Genomic DNA, 21,802 nt, shown 5'->3' on the forward strand with positions numbered 1-21,802 from the left:
GACTGGGATAGGTCAGGGTGGGGAGGGAAGGCGTAAAGATTGAGATAGGTCAGGGTGGGGAGGGAAGGGGTAGAGACTGGGATAGGTCAGTGTGGGGAGGGAAGGGGTAAAGATTAGGATAGGTCAGGGTGGAGAGGGAAGGGGTAGAGACTGGGATAGGTCAGGGTGGGGAGGGAAGGGGTAGAGACTGGGATAGGTCAGGGTGGGGAGGGAAGGGGTAGAGACTGGGATAGGTCAGGGTGGGGAGGGAAGGGGTAGAGACTGGGATAGGTCAGGGTGGGGAGGGAAGGGGTAGAGACTAGGATAGGTCAGGGTGGGGAGAGAAGGGAAAAAGACTGGGATAGGTCAGGGTGGGGAGAGAAGGGAAAAAGACTGGGATAGGTCAGGGTGGGGAGGGATGGGGTAGATACTGGGATAGGTCAGGGTGGGGAGAGAAGGGGTAGAAACTGGGATAGGTCAGGGTGGGGAGGGAAGGAGTAAAGACTGAGATACGTCAGGGTGGGGAGGGGGGTAAAGATTGAGATAGGTCAGGGTGGGGAGGGATGGGGTAGATACTGGGATAGGTCAGGGTGGGGAGAGAAGGGGTAGAGACTGGGATAGGTTAGGGTGGGGAGGGAAGGGGTAAAGATTGAGATAGGTCAGGGTGGGGAGGGATGGCGTAGAGACTGCGATAGTTCAGGGTGTGGAGGGAAGGAGTAAAGATTGGGATAGGGCAGGGTGGGGAGGGAAGAGGTAAAGACTGGGATAGATCAGGGTGGGGAGCATAGGGGTAAAGACTGGGATAGGTCAGGGTGGGGAAGGCTGGGATGAAGGGTATTTTGGGGATGGGGAGATGTTTTTGGAGATGAGGGTGTGAGAGAGTATTTCAGAGAGGTGGATGCAGGAGAGGATTTCTTTGGAAGAGGCAGTAGAGAGCATTTGGGTGGGAGTAAAGAGGATATTTTGGAGATGGGGTGGATATTTTGCTGATCGGGTGCAGATAGGTTACTTACGAGGGGTGTGGAGAGAGGTTATTTGAGAGGTGGACTCATGTTGTGACGTGGCTGTGGACCAAGAACCAAGAGTGTGCTGGGAGTCAGTGTTTGAAAGAATGGTCACTCCCCAGTGTGGGGTGAAGAACTGAGGATGCTGCTGGCAATGAAGCGTGTGTGAATGGAGGAGGACAGAGAGACTTATAAACTTGGTGCTGAGAATGAGAGTTCAGCTGGAAAACAGAATTCCAAACCCGTTAGTGAATCATTCTGACATTAGGGAAACCAGTCACTGGGATGGTGGTTATGGTTTGGATAAGTCAGTGTACAAGGCTGGTTCCATTAGTGTGATGTGGAATTAATCTCTCTCTCTCTATCTATCTCTCTCACCCTCTTGCATTCTATCTCTCTTTTCTGCTTGGTCATTCTGTCTCACTCACACTTGCTCTCTCTCATTCTCTCACTCTTGTGTTTTTTTTCCCTCTTGTTTTCTCTCTTGCTCTCACTGTCTCTTGCTCTCTCCCACTATCTTTCTTATTCTCTCTCAATCTCTATCTCTCTCTCTATATGTCTCTCTTTATCTCTCTTTCACTGTCTCTCTCACTCACTCCCTCTCAATCTCTCTGTCCCTACCTCGCTCTATCTCTCTCACTGCCTCTGTCTCTCACTGTCTCTGTTTCTCACTCTCGCTGTCTCTCACTGTCATTCTGCCTCTCACTGTCTTTCTGTCTCTGACTGCCTCTGTCTCTCACTGTCTGTCTCTGTTTCATTGTCTCTGTCTCTCTCTCTCACTGTCTCTCCATCTCTCACTGTCTCTGTTTCATTGTCTCTCTGTCTCTCACTGTCTCACTCTCCCTATCTGTCATGCTCTCTCTCGCTCTCTCTCTGTAACACTCTCTCATAGGCATCGTCGGACCACCAGGTCCCCCTGGTCCCCCTGGCTCTGCAGCCTCAGCTTCAGGGGTAAGTGTGGGATCTTCAATCAGTCACAGTGCTGAGGAGGGAATAGGGACTAGAGTCAATCTATTCACTCCCAGAGCATGGTCACATGTGTTCAGTTGGTTCAGAACCAGAAATGGGGGCCAGAAGGCGGGCCTGGGAATGGGCAGGCTGTGAAATAACTCCACAGAGGCCGGTCTCCCGTCACCAAGTCACCCTTCATTTACATACGGAGAGTCTTTGAGACTGACCCAGTTCCCTCAGAGCCAATTCTCAGAGTGAACAGACCCTGTGACACCCTGGTCATATCTGTCAGTCAGGGCTCCCCGATTGGACCAGATTAGCAGCCCCACTTAGTCTATGAGGTTGAACTGAGTTGATATGCTCTAATCACTATAGGCCTGGGTGATGGAGGGGGGGCAGTGGTGGGGGGAAGGCTGATGATGGCTGGGGATGCAGGTGAGGTGGGAGGGGGGGGGCAGCTGCTGAGTGGGACAGGGTTGGAAACACAGGTAAAGCTCACCATGGAAGGAGTGTTACACCCATTGGCTGACAGGTACCGTGGAGAGGTCAGTGGGTCAGATTGCTTTGTACATCTGGCTGAAGACACTGAGCCCTGGCGACCTGGCATTCATCCCAAGTGTAATAACCCTTGGAGTCACCGTGTACTTTATCGCCATCGAAACGTCAAGCTGCAATCTTTGATTTATGTCGTGGTGTCTGTGGCATTCAATAGAAAGGCCTTTCTATGTCCCTCAGGTTACAGTGCTGCAGACCTATCAGACAATGCTGAGTATCTCTCGCAGCTTGCATGAGGGAACATTGGCTTATGTCATGGAGCGTGGAGACTTGTATATCCGAGTCCGCGATGGCTGGCGTCAGGTTTATGTAAGTGTGCCTTTAGCATTCTCTGACTTTCTCTCTTCCCGTGTTAGCACTGCACAAGAGTCAGGCAGTGACCATCCCCAACAGGAGATTATTGTCATCACTGAATCTCCCGCTGCTATCATCCTGGGGCGGGGGGCTACCATTCACTAGAAACTCAACTGGACTCATCACATAAACACAGTGGCTACAAGAGCAGTTCAGAGACTAGGAACACTATGATGGGAAACTCACCTCCTGACTCCCCAAAGCCTCTCCATCACCTACAAGGCACAAGTCAGGAGTGTGATGGAATACTCACCACTTGCCTGGATGGGTGCATCCCCAACACACTCAGGAAGCTTGACATCATCCAGGACAAAGCAGCCCGCTTGACTGGCACTACATTAGCATTCATTTAAACATTCACTCCTAGCACTGTTGATTCAGAGTGGCAGCAATGTGTACTATCTACATGATATACTGCAGCAACTCACCAAGGCATCTTCCAAACCCACCACACTCAACGAGAAGGAAAGGGCAACAGATACATGGGAAGACCACCACTTGCAAGCTCCCCTCCAAGTTCCCCAGGACCTGATCAGGTGTACCCAGAGCTCTGTGGGAAGCTAGGAAAGTGATTGCTGGGCCTCTTGCTGAGATATTTGTATCATCGGTAGTCACAGGTGAGGTGCCAGAAGACTGGAGATTGGCCAACCTGGTGCCATTATTTAAGAAAGATGGTAAGGACAAGCCAGGGAACTATAGACAGTGAGCCTGACATCGGTGGTGGGCAAGTTGTTGGAGGGAATCCTGAGGGACAGGATGTACATGTATTTGGAAAGGCAAGGACTGATTCAGGATAGTCAACATGGCTTTGTGCATGGGAAACCATGTCTCACAAACTTGATTGAGTTTTTTGAAGAAGTAACAAAGAAGATTGATGAGGTCAGAGCAGTACATGTGATCTATATGGACTTCAGTAAGGCGTTCGACAAGGTTCCCCATGGGAGACTGATTGGCAAGGTTAGATCTCACGGAATACAGGGAGAACTAGCCACTTGGATACAGAACTGGCTCAAAGGTAGAAGACAGAGGGTGGTGGAGGGTTGTTTTTCAGACTGGAGGTCTGTGACCAGTGGAGTGCCACAAGGATCGGTGCTCTACTTTTTGTCATTTACATAAATGATTTAGATGTGAGTATAAGAGGTACAGTTAGTAAGTTTGCAGATGACACCAAAATTGAAGGTGTAGTGGACAGCGAAGAGGGTTACCTCAGATAACAACGAGATCTTCATCAGATAGGCCGATGGGCTGAGAAATGGCAGATGAAGTTTAATTCATATAAATGCGAGGTGCTGCATTTTGGGAAACCAAATCTTAGCAGGACTTATACACTTATTGGTAAGGTCCTGGGGAGTGTTGCTAAACAAAGAGACCTTGGAGTGCAGGATCATAGCTCCTTGAAAGTGGAGTCGCAGGTAGATAGGATAGTGAAGAAGGCGTTTGGTATGCTTTCCTTTATTGGGCAGAGTATTGAATACAGGAGTTGGGAGGTCGTGTTGCGGCTGTACAGGACATTGGTTAGGCCACTGTTGGAATATTGCATGCAGTTCTGGTCTCCTTCCTATCGGAAGGATGTTGTGAAATTTGAAAGGATTCAGAAAAGATTTACAAGGATGTTGCCAGGGTTGGAGGATTTGAGCTAGAGGGAGAGGCTGAACAGGCTGGGGCTGTTTTCCCTGGAGCGTCGGAAGCTGAGGGTTGATCTTATACAAGTTTATAAAATCATGAGGGGCATGGATAGGATAAATAGACAAAGTCTTTTCCCTGGGGTGGGGGAGTCTAGAACTAGAGGGCATAGGTTTAGGGTGAGAGGGGAAAGATATAAAAGAGACCTAAGGGGCAACTTTTCACACAGAGGATGGTACGTGTATAGAATGAGCTGCCAGAGGATGTGGTGGAGGCTGGTACATTTGCAACATTTAAGAGGCATTTGGATGGGTATATGAATAGGAAGGGTTTGGAGGGATATGGGCCAGGTGCTGGCAGGTGGGATAGATTGGGTTGGGATATCTGGTCGGCATGGACAGGTTGGACCGAAGGGTCTGTTTCCGTGCTGTGCATCTCTATGACTCTAAGCTCGTCACCATCCTGACTTGGAAATATATGGCTGTCCCTTCATCGTTGCGGGGTCAAAATCCTGGAATTCCCTTCCTAACGGCATTGTGGACTGGTGCAGCTCAGCATCAGTTGAGCACAGGCAATAAATCTCCCTCTGTCCACGAAATAGTTTTCTCGAGAGTCTGGTCGGGAGGGGGGAGGGGTGGTTTCTTTATAACATTTTCACTGTCTTTTGGCTTCAGATTGTCCGATGGTGATGTGACATGAGTCAGTATTGCTTTCATTCCTGTTCTCTGTTCATGGTACATTGTGATGTGCTTTGTTTGTAATTACAGCTTGGGGAATACATTCCATACCATGGTACTGGAATAAATGTGAGTACAGCTTATCTCCTGGATTTCTCTGTGTATTTGTCACTGTACTATTTCCAGAAGTAACTTCTATTAATAGAAGCCATGATTTGTGGTTTTCCATACATTATTCATTCTCAGAGGTAAAAGAAAATATTGCCTTTAGTTGAGGGATAAATATCAGTCAGGGCCCTTCAAAATACTGGGGTGCGGGATCTGTTCTATCTAGCTGGAATGGGATCTTTGTTTTTGACACAGGGCCTAGTCCTTCATTTGTCTTAACTTGGTCTCTTTTTGTTAATATATAATTTGTGTAATTAAATGGCCCTGTTTTCGTGGCAACTTGTACATGTTTTACCGTATTTTCACAAATGCAAGTAATAATAAGTTTCCATCTGTAGTCTGATGTTTCGCCTGAGAGGTGGCATCTCTGACAGTGCAGCCCTCCTGCAGTACTGTCCTGCAGTGTTGGCCAGGATGTTCGTGCTCGGGTATAAACAGATGGATGATAATGGATCAGTGTAGGTTAGATGGCCTTCAGATTGGTTTTACAGGTCGGCACAACGTTGAGGGCCGAAAGGCCTGTGCTGCGGTCCAACTGATGGTGGCGAGGGATTTGAAACCTTTATCCTCCTGAGGGAAAGGGAGGATTGCTATCCACCTGTGCTACGCCTGGAAGTATTTCCCAGGGCTTGCAGGGTCAAAGCCAGGTAGCACCAAGAGCCGTGTCCCGATTTATTTCTTTATCTTCCCCTAATGTGTTGCTCTGTTGCCAGGGAAACAACGTGGAAGCGGTGGGATCTCCGCCCGTGGTGCAGTACTCGACAGACAGCGAATCCGCGCAGACCGTGGAGGGGGCAGCTCCAGACAGCGGGGCTCCTGAGCCTCGCACGGAGAGTCCGTGGGGCCCCGAGCACCGTTGGCCCGTGCACCATCGTCCGGAGACGCCGCAACTCAACCACCCGCGCCACCAACAACCCCAGTCGGTCCCAAGATGGCTGACCACCTCTGCTCCACCCCGCTCGGCAGCTCCTCCAAGGCACAGCCACCACGGACTCTCCCATCGACCCCATGTGCCCCCCTCTGGCCACGCTGAGAGCCTCCACGGAGTACCAATGGTAACTGGGTCCCTTCAGCAGTTCCCCTGGCGAGCAGGAATGACCCGTATTGGCACTGGATGCCATCAAAGACCCTGCCAGTGTAAAGCTGGCCAGTGCCAATGTTTTTTCTCATATGGAAAGATTGCTCCTCAGGTCCCTTTTAAATCTTGCCCCTCTCAGCCTAAACCTATGGTCCCTAGCTCCAGACACTCCCACCCTAGGGAAAAGACCTTGGCTATTCACCCTATCCATGCCCCTCATGATTTTATAAACCTCTATAAGGTCACCCCTCAGCCTCCAACGTTCCCGGGAGAGAAGTCCCAGCCTGTCCAGTCTCTCCTTAAAGTTCAAACCCTCCTGTCTCTGTAATGTCCTTGTAAATCTGGTTTAATAACATCCTTCCAATAGCATTGAGGGGCAGAGCTGTAATGCAGCTGAAATGTCCAAGTTGGTAAGGAAAGAGCTTTCATTTGTATAGTGCCTACACCATCTCAGAACAATGCCCAAAACAGCTTCCCAGTCAGTGAGGTGGTGTCACCATTTATGAAGGAGAGGTGCAGCACAGCAACCATGCATTAGCGATGATGACTGAATAATCTTAGTAAAAACAAGGACTGCAGATGCTGGAAACCAGAGTCTAGCTTAGAGTGGTGCTGGAAAAGCACAGCAGGTCAGGTAGCATCTGAGGAGCAGGAAAATCTCCTCGTATGCTGCCTGACTTGCTGTGCTTTTCCAGCACTACTCTAATCCTGACTGAATAATCTGTCATTCGATGATGTTGGGGGGAATTTCATTATTGTTCATTCATGGGATATGGGTGTCGCCGACTAGGGGTGAAATGAAGAAGGAGGGGAGATGGGGATGGAGTGATCTTAACTCCTTCCCGGGAGGTGGGTGTCACTGGCTGGGCCACCATTTTGTTGCCCGTCCCTAGTTGCCCTTGAGAAGGTAATGGTGAGCTGCTGTCTTCAAACTGCTGCAGATAAATGCTGTTAAGAAGGGAATGCCAGGATTTTGACCCAGTGACATTGAAGGAAAGGTGATACATTTCCAAGTATTGAGCCCAACCTTCCCGCAGCCGGTCATTTTTAACACGGCATCCTGCTCCCATGCCCACACGTCTGTCTTTGGCATGCTGCAATGTTCCAGTGAATCCCAGTACAAACTGGAGGAACAACATCTCATCCTCAGGCTGGGCACTTTACAGTCTGCTGGGCTCAATATTGAGTTCAACACCTTCAGATTGTGAACATTTCTTCCCTCTGCTTTAGCCTGTCGTCATGTCCTCTCTTCCCTCCCCCATTCCAGCGAGAAGGTCTGTCCTTTCAGGTTAGAGACCAAAGAACTGCAGATGCTGGAATCCAAAGTTGACAGGCAGGAGGCTGGAAGAACACAGCAAGCCAAGCAGCATCAGGAGGTGGAGAAGTCGACGTTTCGGGTGTGACCCCTCTTTAGGACTCAACGAAGGGTTGTACCCAGAAAGCTGACTTCTCCACCTCCTGATGCTGCCTGACATGCAGTGTTCTTCCAGCCTCCTGCTTGTCCTTTCCAGTGTGGCTGGATACCCACCATTGCTCATCCATTCTCACATTCCAGTCACTTAATCTGAACTATCAAAATTGTATCTCCATCAGCACCCTCCAGCCACTACCAACCCCTGCCCCTAACTATCGCATCAATGCTGTCCCCTCCGCACTTCACTTCAGCTCTGATGGAGAGTCATCCAGACTCGAACCGTTAGCTTACTCTCTCTCCACGGATGCTGCCTGACCCGCTGTGATCTCCAGCATTTGTTGTGGCGAGGGGACCTTTTCTGTGTTGGTATCTGCTGCCCTATTCTTCCAGACGGAAGCTGTCTAAGAGACCTTGGTGAATTTCTGCTGTGCATCTTGCGGATGCTGCATGCCACCACCCCTGAGTGTCGGTGGTAAAGGGAGTGGATGTTGAAGGAGATCGGCCTGTGAGCTGATTGGATGACAGAGCAGGTTCGAGGAGGCTAAATGGTCTGCTCCTGTCCCTGGGTTGTGTATTTGTATGTCGGAGCTGCCCTGGCCCAGGCGAACGGAGAGTATTCCAGACACCATGTTGACTTGTGCTTTGTCAATGGGCCCCAGGCTTTGGGGAGTCAGGAGGTGAGTTACTCACTCACTGCAGCCGCGATAGTGAGGGCAGCTCCAATCCAGTAACAGTTCAATTGACTCTTAAATGCATTGGGAAGTCACCTTGGAGTGGGGGTGGGGGGTCACTCAGTTAAAGCAGGAGGCCCACAGCTGGCTCTTCCCAGGCAGCTCGGAATGGGAGGTCAGTGTGGGCCTCACTGACAGCCCACTAAGGTATAGTGAACGGAAATGCTGGGAGGATTGGCTCTCACACTGACACACTGTGCTTCTCCCTACAGCTTCACCTCATGGCTCTCAACACCCCTCTCACTGGCAACATGCAGGGGATCCGGGGGGTCGACTTCCAATGTTTCCAGCAGGCCCGGGGGGTGGGGCTGATGGGGACGTTCAGAGGCTTCCTCTCATCTAAGCTCCAGGACCTGTACAGCGTGGTGCGGCGGGCTGACAGACACTCGGTGCCCATCGTAAACAGTAAGGTAAGGCCTTCCTGCGGATGGTTCACCCATACACTGGGGCCAGAGGGACCCTCCAGGCAGTGCAGCACTGGGCACTAGAGAGGGAAGGTCAGCAGGCACTGGAGCATTATATACCAAAGCGCAGTGTCTGACACAGAGTCACGTAAGGGCAGACTAACTCAGGTGGCCATTGGCTTGGCCGAAGAGGTGGGTTTGAAGGCATCCTGAAGGAGCGTGGTGAAGCAGAGACACAGAGAGAGGTGTAGGGAGTGAACTCTAGAGATTGGCTAGGGGGAGCTGAAGACACCCATCAATGGTCTCAGAATCACACAGGTGTCGCAGGATGGAAAAAGGCCATTCTGTCCATTCTGTCTGCACCAGTTCGGCACATGAGCATTTTACAGCTCCATTCTTTTCTCCCTCTCTCTGTCTCTCTCTCTCTCTGTCTCTCTCCCCCTCTCTCTCCCTCTCGCTCTCTCTGTCTCGCTCTCGCTGTCTCTCTCTCTCTCTGTCTCTCTCTCTCTGTCTCTCTCTCTCTCTGTCTCTCTCTCTCTGCCTCTCTCTTTTTCTCTCTCTCTGTCTCTGTCTCTCTCTCTGTCTCTCTCTCTGTCTCTCTCTCTCTGTCTCTGTCTCTCTCTCTGTCTCTCCGCCTCTCTCTCTTTCTCTGTCTCTCTCTGACTCCCTTTCGAATGGTTCAACTTACTTCCAACGTAATGCATGGATTGGAAAGGGTGGACACTGGGAAATTGTATCCGTTAGGCGGGGATGCTAGGACTCATACGCACAGCCTTAGTATTAGACAGGGTCAATTTAGAACTGAAATGCGGAGACATTTCTTCAACCAATCAGTGGTGGGCCTGTGGAATTCATTGCCACGGAGTGCAGTGGAGGCCAGGACGTTAAATATCTTCAAGGCAGATAAATTCTTAATCTCGCAAGGAATTAAGGGCCACAGGGAGAGTGCGGGTAAGTGGCATTGAAATGCCCATTAGCCATGATTAAATGGCAGAGTGGAGTCGATGGGCCGAATGGCCTTCCTTCCACTTCTATTTCTGATGATCTTATGGTCTAACTGAGCCTGCCCTCCCCACATTCTAAAGGCAGGGCATTCCATACTGTCAGCACTCACCGGTTTGGAGAGCTTCCTCTCAGATCACCTTTCCTTCTTTTGCCAGTTACTTTAAAACCTGTCAGCCCCTCGCCTCAAGATCCTTTCGTGAATGGCGAAGTGGGCAGGAATATCCGAGTTGTCTGAGTGAGAGGAACACGGATACTCCGGGGAGAAGCTGGGGTTGGAGGAGCTGACACAGATAGGGACGGGGCGAGAGGGCCAAGGAGGAATGTGAAAATGCGGATGAGAGTTTTAAAAAAAAAGGTCAAGAGGGTGCTTAACCAGGAGCCAACGTGGATCAGCAGGCACTGGGGATTCAGGGAGTGGGATCTGCTGCAAGTGAAGACCCAGGTCACAGGTTTTTGGATGAGCTCGAGTTGACAAAAGGGCAGGACAGCAGCCAAGAGCTGAGTTGGAAAAGTCCAGACAAGAAGTGACAAAAAACAGAGATGAGAGTTTGCTCAGCAGATGAGCTAAGGTGAGGGTGATGGTGTTACCAAGGAGAAGCCAGTCAGGAGCTAACCTTCTGGTACTAGTGGCTTCTTCTGTGTCTATTGTCAGTGAGCGTTGACAGTCCAGAGTGCCCTGCCTTTAAACTGTGGTGAGGGCAGCTTCAACTGAACCATTCAAAAGGGAGTCTGATTTGAAAAGAAAGAAGGTGCAGGATGTGCTTAAAGTCTAGAGCACAGCTCGAACGTTTCCAAAGCTGCTGCACTACAACATAGAATTATTTTTGTTCCACCTTGAGTACAGTCGCAGGCACCACGTCAGAGGAAAGGATGTGAACGTATCAGACAGAGTGCAGAAGTGATTTCCGAGCATGGTTCCAGGAATGAGCAACTTTCGTTTATCAAGGATAGATTGAAGAAACTGGGACTGTTCTCCACGAAGGGGAAAGGGCTGAGAGGAGCTCTGACAGGTTTTCAAAATAATGAGGGAGTGTTGCTGGGTAGAGTCGATAAGGAGAAACTGTTTCTGCTCGTAAGAAGAGCAAGAGGGGGGGGGTTTTGAGTGTGATTTGTAAATGAGTTAAAAGAAACCATTTTCACACGGTGGGTAGTTTAGGGTCTGGAAAGTACTGCCTGGAAATGTGTCAGAGGCAGGTTGAATTGGCAAAGTCACAAGAGCGTTGGATGAGTATAATGTGCAAGGGTATGGATGAGAAAGCAGGAGATTGGCACAAGGTAGTGATGCTTGTTTGAAGAGCTGTTGGAGGAACGATGGGTGGAATGGTCCTCTACAGTGCCATAATACTGCTCCCTGGACATACCTGCGCTGGTTGGTGCTTTTGAATGAACCTCCAACTAAATTAACCTTCAACAGCATTTGTATAGCACCTTTTAATGTAACACCTTACCCTCACAAGTACATTGTCCAACCCAAGTCGACATCAAACACCATGAGGAGTTCTGAGCGGGAGGTGACCTACTGCCTGGTCAAAGAGCTGGGTCTTCAGGGAGAGATGATGGGTCGGGAGCTCTGAGGAGGTCATGGTAGAGCTTGGCCGAGGGTAGTAGACTCTAAGGCTGCCAGCGACAGGATGATGACATCCATCAGTGTGTAAGCAGCCCAGATTGGAGAAACACAGGGGTTTTGAAGAAGTCTGGGGCTGGCGGAGATTGCAGAGATGGCGGGTCAAGACCGTTGAGGGGTTTGAAAGCGAGGATGTGAATTTTAAAATCATATTACTTGGAATCTCTGTGTGCCAATCCCCAAGTGAGATGAAGTGATAATCCATCTTGTTGTATTGTCCCTGGGGATCGAGAATGCCTCACGTGCACTCACGTTGTTCGATGGCTTCTGAAAAAGTGAACAAGTTTGATGTGAGGCCTACACCTGCAGAATCCAAGCTGCAGTTTGGAGGCTTGACTCACGCAGGTGTTGGAGGTTTGGCTGACTGAGGTGTTTGGGGTGTTGGGTAACTGAGGTGTTTAGGGTGTTGGGTAACTGTGGTGTTTGGGGTGTTAGGTAACTGAGGTGTTTGGGGTGTTGGGTAACTGAGGTTTGGGTGTTGGGTAACTGGGGTGTTGGGTAACTGAGGTGATTAGGGTGTTGGGTAACTGTGGTGTTGGGTAACTGTGGTGTTTGGGGTGTTGGGTAATTGGGGTGTTGGGTAACTGGGGTGTTTGGGTGTTGGGTAACTGGGGTGTTGGGTAACTGAGGTGTTTGGGGTGTTGGGTAACTGGGGTGTTTGGGGTGTTGGGTAACCGTGGTGTTTGGGGTGTTGGGTAACCATGGTGTTTGGGGTGTTGGGTAACTGTGGTGTTTGAGGTGTTGGGTATCTGAGCTGTTTGGGGTGTTAGGTAACTGAGGTGTTTGGGATGTTGGGTAACTGAGGTGTTTGGGTGTTGGGTAACTGGGGTGTTGGGTAACTGTGGTGTTTGGGGTGTTGGGTATCTGAGCTGTTTGGGGTGTTAGGTAACTGAGGTGTTTGGGATGTTGAGTAACTGTGGTATTTGAGGTGTTGGGTATCTGAGCTGTTTGGGGTGTTAGGTAACTGAGGTGTTAGGGATGTTGGGTAACTGAGGTGTTTGGGTGTTGGGTAACTGAGGTGTTTGGGATGTTGGGTAACTGAGGTGTTTGGGTGTTGGGTAACTGAGGTGTTGGGTAACTGTGGTGTTTGGGGTGTTGGGTAACTGAGCTGTTTGGGGTGTTGGGTATCTGAGCTGTTTGGGGTGTTAGGTAACTGAGGTGTTTGGGATGTTGAGTAACTGTGGTATTTGAGGTGTTGGGTATCTGAGCTGTTTGGGGTGTTAGGTAACTGAGGTGTTAGGGATGTTGGGTAACTGAGGTGTTTGGGTGTTGGGTAACTGAGGTGTTTGGGATGTTGGGTAACTGAGGTGTTTGGGTGTTGGGTAACTGGGGTGTTGGGTAACTGTGGTGTTTGGGGTGTTGGGTAACTGAGCTGTTTGGGGTGTTGGGTATCTGAGCTGTTTGGGGTGTTAGGTAACTGAGGTGTTTGGGATGTTGAGTAACTGTGGTATTTGAGGTGTTGGGTATCTGAGCTGTTTGGGGTGTTAGGTAACTGAGGTGTTAGGGATGTTGGGTAACTGAGGTGTTTGGGTGTTGGGTAACTGAGGTGTTTGGGATGTTGGGTAACTGAGGTGTTTGGGTGTTGGGTAACTGAGGTGTTTGGGTTGTTGGGTAACTGAGGTGTTTGGGATGTTGGGTAACTGAGGTGTTTAAGTGTTGGGTAAATGAAGTGTTTGGGATGTTGGGTAACTGAGGTATTTGAGGTGTTGGGTAACTGAGGTGTTTGGGTGTTGGGTAAATGAAGTGTTTGGGATGTTGGGTAACTGAGGTGTTTGGGGTGTTGGGTAACCGAGGTGTTTGGGGTGTTGGGTAACCGAGGTGTTTGGGGTGTTGGGTAACTGAGGTGTTTGAAGGGCTGATGTGCTCCATCCACTGCCTCGATTCTAACTCTTCCCATTCCTGAGTTCTCAATATTTTCTTCACATTGCCTCCCCGAATGAACTTCCTCCACTTCCAGTCGCTTACAGGTGAGAGATTCTAACGAGTTGCTGGGGATGATTTGTGTACAAGATGATTAGGGGGTTAGATAGGGTCGACAGTATGAACCTTTTCCCGCGTATTGAGTCGGGTATTACAAGGGGGCATAGCTTTAAATTAAGGGGGGGTAGATATAGGACTGATGTTAGGGGTAGGTTCTTCACTCAGCGAGTTGTTAGTTCATGGAATGCCCTGCCAGTAACAGTGGTGGACTCTCCCTCTTTATGGGCATTTAAGAGGGCATTGGATAGGTATATGGAGGATAGTGGGTTAGTGTAGTTTAGGTGGGCTTGGATCGGCGCAACATCGAGGGCCCAAGGGCCTGTACTGCGCTGTATTCTTCTATGTTCTATGTTCTATGATTGAGCTCTTCAGGAATACTCTAAGCATGTCCCGAAAGTGTTTCCCACTGTCACCCCGGCAGTGTCCTGCTCCTGCTGAGTTCTGCCATTTCCGGAGAGTCTAGGTGATTACTATCTTGAAGCTAGATGTGTTAGCCTGGGAGACAGTGGTGTTGTTAGAACACTGTCCATCACCCAACATGGAGGGTTTACCGCTCACTGCTGGTACTTCTCCAGGGCTTTGATGACCGTAACATAGAAGTTTGGAAGCAGGAGATTAAGCCCAACGACCTTCCAAAGAGCATCCCACCCAGATCCATCACTGTAACCATGCATTCCCCATGGCTAATCCATCGACCCTGCACATTCTTGGACACTAGGTGCAATTTAGCGTGGCCAATCCACCCTGACCTGCACATCTTTAGATTGTGAGAGGAAACCAGAGCACCTGGAGGAAACCCACGCAGACACGGGGAGAATGTGCAAGCTCCACACAGACAGTCACCGAGGCTGGATTCAAACCCGGGTCCCTAGCGCTGTGAGGCAGCAGTACTAACCACTGAGCCACCGTGCCAATGTAGGACCAGAATTAGGCCATTTGGCCCATTCAGTCTGCTCCGCCATTCGCTCATGGCTGATATGAATGAATGCAGTGATCATTGATCGCTGGGAACCCAAGAACTCTCAGGGAGTGGCAGGGTTGGGTGTGTTGTGACTTAAAGCACCGCCCCACTGAGCAATTCAACATCTCCGGCACGCTCACTGTTAATGTTAGGAGATACGAGGCAGGAACGAATGTGTGTTGAAATCTCGCTCTTTGTCCTTTAGGGGCAGGTGCTGTTTGATAGTTGGAGCTCGCTCTTCTCTGGGTCTCAGGCTCGTATCAAACCCAACACCCCCATCTACTCCTTTGACGGGAGAGACGTGCTTCAAGACCATGCCTGGTACGTGAAAGCTGCCTTTAGTTCATGCATCACTGTTAAGGTGGGAAAATACCTCGCGGCTCTACAGAGTGGTGGGAGGGAAAAGTACTGGAGACTATATCAAAAGAGTAAATGCTGGGAGGAAGAGAGCAGAAACCTGGGCTTTAAGGAGAAAGGGTTTAGGAGAGGAAATTCCAGAATAGCCCCCCACCATGGCCATGGGCTGGGAGGGAGAATACAATGTTGTGCATGAGGTCAGAGGGCAGTAGTTATGGCTTGCGTGGAAATAGCATTTTACATGCAGTCAGGGACCCCCCCCAAAAACGCAGTGTAGTCACTCTTAGCTCAGAGGCGGAGGTTTTGGGTTCAATTCCCTCTCCAGAGTTGAACGCAAAGACTGAGCACGTCTTAAACACAGAGTGAAGGGTAAATACAGACCTAGGAAACGATTGGTGGAAATCCCACCCTTTCGACAAATAGTTCCGTTCATTCCCCTGAGAGGGAAGGCATGTCCTTCGTTTAGCGCCTCATTCCAAAAGACGGTACATCTGATCCCGCAGCCCTCCCGCGGTACTATACCGGCATTGTCGGCTTAAAGTTCCCACTCCAATCCCCAGAGTGGGGCTTGAACCCACATCCCTCTGACAGGGGTGAGGCTGCTTTACACTGGGCTCCAGCTCAGCGACAGGCTGGCGCCGGGAATGGAGAGTTTGAGTTATATGGATAGGCTTGGTCTTCTCTCACTGGACGAAAGTGAGGACTGCAGATGCTGGAGATCAGAGTCTAGATTAGAGTGGTGCTGGAAAAGCACAGCAGGTCAGGCAGCATCCGAAAAGCAGGAAAATCTGCGTCTCAAAACGTTGATTGTCCTACTCCTCAGATGCTGCCTGACCTGCTGTGCTTTTCCAGCACCACTCTAATCCAGACTCTTTTTCTCACTGGAGCATAGGAGGTCAAGGGATGACCTTATTGAGGTTTATAAAATCATGAGGGGTAAACATAAGGTGAAAGGCTGGTATCTTTTCCCTAGGGTGGGGGGGTTTCAAGACTAGGGGGTATATTTTTAAGGTGAGAAGCGAAAGATTTATTTTACACAGAATGAACTTCCAGAGGAAGTGGTGTTTGCACGTACAGTTACAACATTTGGATAAGTTCATGAATAAGAACGGTTTGGAGGGACATGGGCCAAGTACAGGCAGTTGGGACTAGTTTAGTTTGGGATAATAGTAGGCATGGACCGGCAGGACCGAAGGGCCAGTTTCCATGCTGTACAACTCTATGACAGATTCTCACTTCCTTGGGTCCTGTTTCATTGACAGATTTTTTTTCTATCTGTGTCTTTCCTGTCCTCCCTTTCCCTGATGCCTAAGGCCTGAGAAGTTCGTCTGGCATGGATCGGACTCCAGGGGCCGGCGCCTGTCACAGAGTTACTGTGAAGCCTGGAGGGAAGCCCAGGACAACAAAGTGGGAATGGCGTCGTCCCTGCTGAGCGGCCAACTCCTCGAACAGAGGCCTAGCCCCTGCTCCCATTCCTTCATTATCTTGTGCATCGAGAACAGCTACCTGCCTCACACCCGAAAGTAAGCAGGCCTCTCTCGCCGCCTCCCCCACCCACCCACCGTAAGAGAACACTGATCGCCCTCTCCGAGGTCATTATTTTTTGAAAACAATGTAACTTTTTGGAACGATTTGAGCAGGGTAAAATGGAAGAGAAGAGCAGAAAAGACCAAAGAGATCGGTTTTGAGTTAATCATTGAGATAACGTCACGATGATGACCCAGCATGCACTGGGAAGGACCTGGAGGCACCTCACCTAATGCAGATCTCCACTGTGTACATGTAACGTTTAATATTTGTTTATGGAATGTTTGTGCGTGCAAGTGTTTTTTTATTTACTTACTTCCGAAAGTTAATCTTGTTTCCTTGGATTCCTCTGTAGTTGGCTCTTTTCCCAATCATTATCATTCAAATCGTGCTTTTTCTTTCTTTCTTTCTTTCTTTCGTCCCTCCCAAAATTGCAACTATATATTTCTACCGGCACTCTTTCGTTTAAAACAAAAAGATTGGTTGAAAGTCACAATTACAAATGAGCATGTTCCTCTTTTCTTTTGCCTCTGAACCACGCACACAAGATGGCGGCGAGAGCGAGCCTCACTTTCCCAACCCGGCCTCGCTGTGCGTTGTCGGTTCCCACTCACCCTGAGGCTGCTCCGTTATCAAAAGGCACGCACAACTGTGCAGTCTTTCACCGGAGTTTGATTTGCTGAGGGCAGAGGGAGGCGAAGGGACATTAAAGATGGCGTTTCATTGGCAATTGGGCCACGAATTGCTTGGCCTCTCCCATCCCCACTCCCTCAATTTTGAAAAGCAAGTTGTGTGTGTGTGTGTGTGGGAGGGGGGGGGGCGGAGTTTGGAAAAGCTCATCATTTTGTCTGTTATCAGACAGCCCTGGGAACAGGCTGGAGACTTTGTCCTGGACTTGACTCGTTTAATCGGCCCACTTGCACCTCTACCGCTGAATGGTGATGGTGGTTAGAGATTGGGGTGGTACAGTTAGATACCCCTGGGATGAGCGGGAGATGGAATCAAGGAGAGAGTTAGACAACCAGAGAAAAAACGGATAACAATGACCACAAATGGACAGAAGTGGGAGTTATTTAAGGCTAGCTGACGTCCATTCAAAAAAGTATGCAGCCATTATAGCAGAGTTTGTCTATCAAAAAATCAGAGGAATTTCCAGCCTTATTCTTTGCGGCATACAATAGGGCCTTGGAGGCAACATCTAAAGTCTTCCATCCATGGACTGCAATATGGATTTATGTTTGAAATCACCAGGACAGAGAGGTCTTTCTACTATGATTGTCCCATTATAAGGAGATAATAGAGCTCTTTATGAGAAACTTCCAGACACACAAAAATGCCAGTCGGTCACAGTGGCAGATGTAGTGATGTTCCCAATAGGACTCGGTTCCTGAATTTTAACAGATGGCTGTCACAATTCACACCGGGCAATGACAGCTCCACCCAGATTGACGCTTGGAGCTTCACGTCTATTCAATGGGTTTGTGGTTTAATGCAGTCGGCACAAGAGAATGCCAAATTCCAGAGAGGCTTGAGAGGTGATGAATTGTTAGAAACTTAGAACACTGACAGAAGCCTTGCGTCCAATATTTCTCCTTCTTATTTTTGGCCGATTGTGTTTTACTGAACCACCCCTCTGTGTAAAACCATTTCTCTGTATCCCCGTTCTCCCAATTCATTTGAATTGATGAAAATTTTGTAAAGGTGGAGTATTTGTGAAGAATGGTCCTGATTATGTTCTTAATCCTCCTCAGCACCCAAGATGTTTCCATTCGTGAATGCCTAGTTTCCTTCAGTTTTTCTTCCCCCCCACGTGTGTTTCTAATATATTGGACGGCTGATATTTGAAAACTCAAAATGCGTCACCCAAGTTAGAAATAACTTGCCAGTAAAGTTTTGCTAAAACAAGAACATCTGCTGTGCTAATTGGCCAGCACTGCACAACAACAGAGGAATGTTCCAGAAGTTTGTCACTGCTTGTAGCCTTCAACTGTGTGAAAGAGGTTCCTGGTCAGTGCACAAGGTAGTCAGCTTCCATGAAAACTTGCTACACCTCCTGAAAGCCAGGGTGCAGTGAAGAGACAGTCATGTTACGGTCGTGTAGATATTGTTACAGCTCTAGTAATCAGAAGGAGTTCACATCCCAGGCTTTGAGAAATTGAAACTCGGTTTTAAAAGGAGAATTAGGAATCTCACAGTCAAAATGCTGGTCTCAGCAACAACATTTATTGAAAGAAATCCACCATTCTCCCCTGGGTCTGGCCTACATACAGCCCTGATCCCACAACTGGTAGGCCGAACAAAGCAAAATACTGCAGATGCTGGAAATGCAAAAGGAAAACAGATGCTACCAGACCTGCTGAATATTTCCGCAGAGTCAGAAAAACAGAATTAAGTCCAGTATGATCCCTCTACGGGACGTAACTCTTGTTTCTCTCTCCACAGATACTGCCAGATCTGCTGAGTTATTCCAGCACTCCGTCTCTTTTTTTTTACTTCAGATTTCCCCAGACTCTGCAGGATTCTGCATTTATTTCAATGTTTTGACAGAACAGGTTGCTTCTTAACCGTCCCCTGTTGAACTTAAACTCTGTAGCTGTGCATAAAATGGTGGTCGATGCTGAAAATGAAGTTTGCGTTTGCGCAGTTTCTGTCAAACAGGTCGCTCTTTTTTTCATTAAGTGGGCACATTTTAGCCAGGAAAGCTTACACCAGTTGGGAAAACAAGGAGGTGAGTTTTTTTTTGAACCTCTGACACCCCAGCTCCCACCCCTAGGCCTGGTCTGATTACTTCAATGGTTGGGAAGAGGGGGGGGCGGGTTTGCAATACAAGATAATGCCAATTCCTCACACTGGCTGAGGTTACCATTGTAGATCCCACCCTTTCCCCTCAGCTTGAGCTCACCATCATTTGTCTCTCCTCTAATGAACCCCATTGCCCTCTGGGACAATGGTGACCATACCTTGGTCTATATTGGGTCACTTGTGCCCATGAATGACCATGAGTCGATGCCTAAGTTGGGCCGGTGGTTGGCTCTGAAACTCTGATCCCAATCACATGATCTATTCTATCCAAGCAACAGACTCCCACACTCTTGCCCCTGACCACCCGTGCCCTGGTCGCTGACCTTCCAAGACCAATAAAAGAATGTTCCTCATCCAGTCGCCTGATCCTTCACAATCGGTCGCCAGCTCTTGCTTCCCCATGTCTGGTCACTGAAACAAAAGCGCTCCAGGAATTTTTCTCTCAGACAGGACAATGTTTTCTCCAGAACTGCTCTCAGTAACGTGCTGGAGATTTTGCCATCAAACCCTAGAGACTCCACACCAACCAGCCTGTTCAAGAGATGGTTGGGTGGGTGTATTTGCTCATCTGCAGCCTTGACAGAGTCTGGTTATGTTCCCGTTCCAACGTGTACAAAGCAGGAACAGTTCAATCTTTGAATCTTGTGTTGGGTGAATGAATTCCATATTGGCACACGCGGCAAATGAAAACATAATTTCTTTAGAAATCCCAGCTGAAAATTAAGAAATCTGAAGCTTTTCCCCTTTGCAATCGAAGCAATTTTGTTTTTCCGTCACTTAAGGAAACTGCCCCCAGTGTCCTGCTTCAGACCACTTGGCACTGATCCCACGTGGGACCCAGTTAGCTCGGGTCATTACGGGGACATGGTTTGTATTCCAGCTGATCTAGCGAAGCGAGTGCCTGCACTGAATGCAACATTTAATCTTTCAAGAGTACACACTGCATCCTGTACTAACAGCAAAGGTGCTACAATTAAAACCTGTGAACGTGAGCGGGCACATACTGTAGCTCTCTGTAACCTTGATGTTCAGTAAACACTTCTTACAAAATACCGAATAAAAATTATAAAGCCCTCTTATCTCTCGCTGGCTGTGTTTTGAGTGGAAGTGTTTGTTAGGAGCAATCTGTTATTTGGCCCTGATTGATTCTTGTTTTGTGTTATGCGTGTGGCTGCTTTAGAACACAAGATCTATATCGGCAAACTTTATTTGTTTTTGTAACAATATTGTGCACGTTCCTTACATATACTAAAAGACAATTAACCCAATCTCTAGCAACGTGCTGATTGATACCACAGTGTAGGACTGAAGGAGTGCTGCCTGGTCAGAGGTGCTGTATTTTAGATAAAACACAAAACTGAAGGCTTTACTTATCACGTGGGTTGCAAGAAAATATAAAGTAGGAATGGTTCTCCATTATTTATTCCTCCAACAACATCTTCAAAACCGATCATATACTACATAATTTCAGTCCAGTTCTGGCCAAAACATTTTAGAAAAGGAGAGGAGGGTCCTTGAGCAGATTGACTACGTGGTTCCAGGGACAAGGGATTTAGACACAAGGTTAGGTTTGAGAAGCTGGAGTTGTTCTCCTTCGAGCAAAGGGGATGGAGGTGAATGAGATTATTAGAACCCAAGAGCTAGGAGCAGGAATAGGCACTTCAGCCCCTTGAGCCTGCTCCGCCATTTTATACAATCATGGCTGATCTCATCTCGGCCTCAATTCCACTTTCCTCCCCTTCAACTTAATGCAAATTAAAACTCGGTCTTTCTCCTCCTCAAACTTACTCAATGTCCCGGCATCCACTGAACTCTGGGGTAGTGAATTCCACAGATTCACGCTCCTTAGAAAGGTAATTCCTTCTCATCTCTGTTTATTATCTGTGACCCCTCATCCTAAAGCTATGACCGCTCATTCTGGCTTGCCCCATGAGGAAATATCCTCCCTGCATCTGCTTTATTGATCCTCTTCAGCAACGTATATACCTCGATTACATCACCCCTCAGTTTTCTAAACTCTGGAGACTAGATTATGTAAAGTAAATCAAGAACAGCTTGTCGGACACCGATTTGGATAAGAGGTGCAGGTCATGTGGGGGAAACGTGAGAAAGGTGTTTGTCTGCAGCAACCTGGAGCTTGCTGTATAAGAGCTGAATGTGGAGACGATCAATATTTTCAGATGGAAATGGGTGTTTGAGGGACATAAAGCTATGAAAGGTAGGGTATGGGAGTGGGGGAGCGCTGTGCAAAGGAGCCAATGGCTTCCCTCTGTGCAACGATTGATTCTCCAATGTGTTTTTTTTAAATTAGGAGGGACCACGTGGCCGGTTTGTACAGAGTAACATCCCAGAAGCAACAATGAGATAAAGAGCTTCTGTTTTGAGTGACATTGCCCGAGGGATAAATACCGACCAGAACACCATGGAGAAGACTCTACTCTCTAAAGGGGAACTGTCAGTCTTGCAGCGAAAGTCACTTTAATGTTGCAGCTTGAAGAGTGAGATCCATGGCTGCCTTTGCACAAGTAGGATATCCAGCTCAAAGCGTCTGGTCCCCACAATGGTTGGCAAGCCAGCTATTGGCTGTGTTGAATCACCCCTGCCACCA

General features: G+C 48.7%; 1 protein-coding gene across 2 annotated transcripts in view; it reads left to right on the forward strand.

Moving 5' to 3' along the window:
- The window catches only part of col18a1a (collagen type XVIII alpha 1 chain a), a 323,813-nt gene extending 303,540 nt beyond the window's left edge, over positions 1-20,273 (forward strand). For both annotated transcript variants that reach the window (XM_043693212.2, XM_043693211.2), the window contains 7 exons: positions 1,876-1,934; positions 2,670-2,798; positions 5,234-5,272; positions 6,025-6,366; positions 8,747-8,944; positions 14,714-14,829; positions 16,179-20,273. In XM_043693212.2, the coding sequence (XP_043549147.2) occupies positions 1,876-1,934; positions 2,670-2,798; positions 5,234-5,272; positions 6,025-6,366; positions 8,747-8,944; positions 14,714-14,829; positions 16,179-16,392 (1,097 nt within the window). In that variant the 3' untranslated portion in view covers positions 16,393-20,273. The remainder of the gene's footprint in view (positions 1-1,875; positions 1,935-2,669; positions 2,799-5,233; positions 5,273-6,024; positions 6,367-8,746; positions 8,945-14,713; positions 14,830-16,178) is intronic.
- The last annotated feature ends 1,529 nt before the right edge of the window (positions 20,274-21,802 follow it).

This window comes from Chiloscyllium plagiosum, unplaced genomic scaffold, assembly GCF_037043375.1.
Source record: "Chiloscyllium plagiosum isolate Xiang-an unplaced genomic scaffold, Cpla_swu_hap1 HiC_scaffold_7, whole genome shotgun sequence".
In the NCBI taxonomy this organism is placed as follows: Eukaryota; Metazoa; Chordata; class Chondrichthyes; order Orectolobiformes; family Hemiscylliidae; genus Chiloscyllium; species Chiloscyllium plagiosum.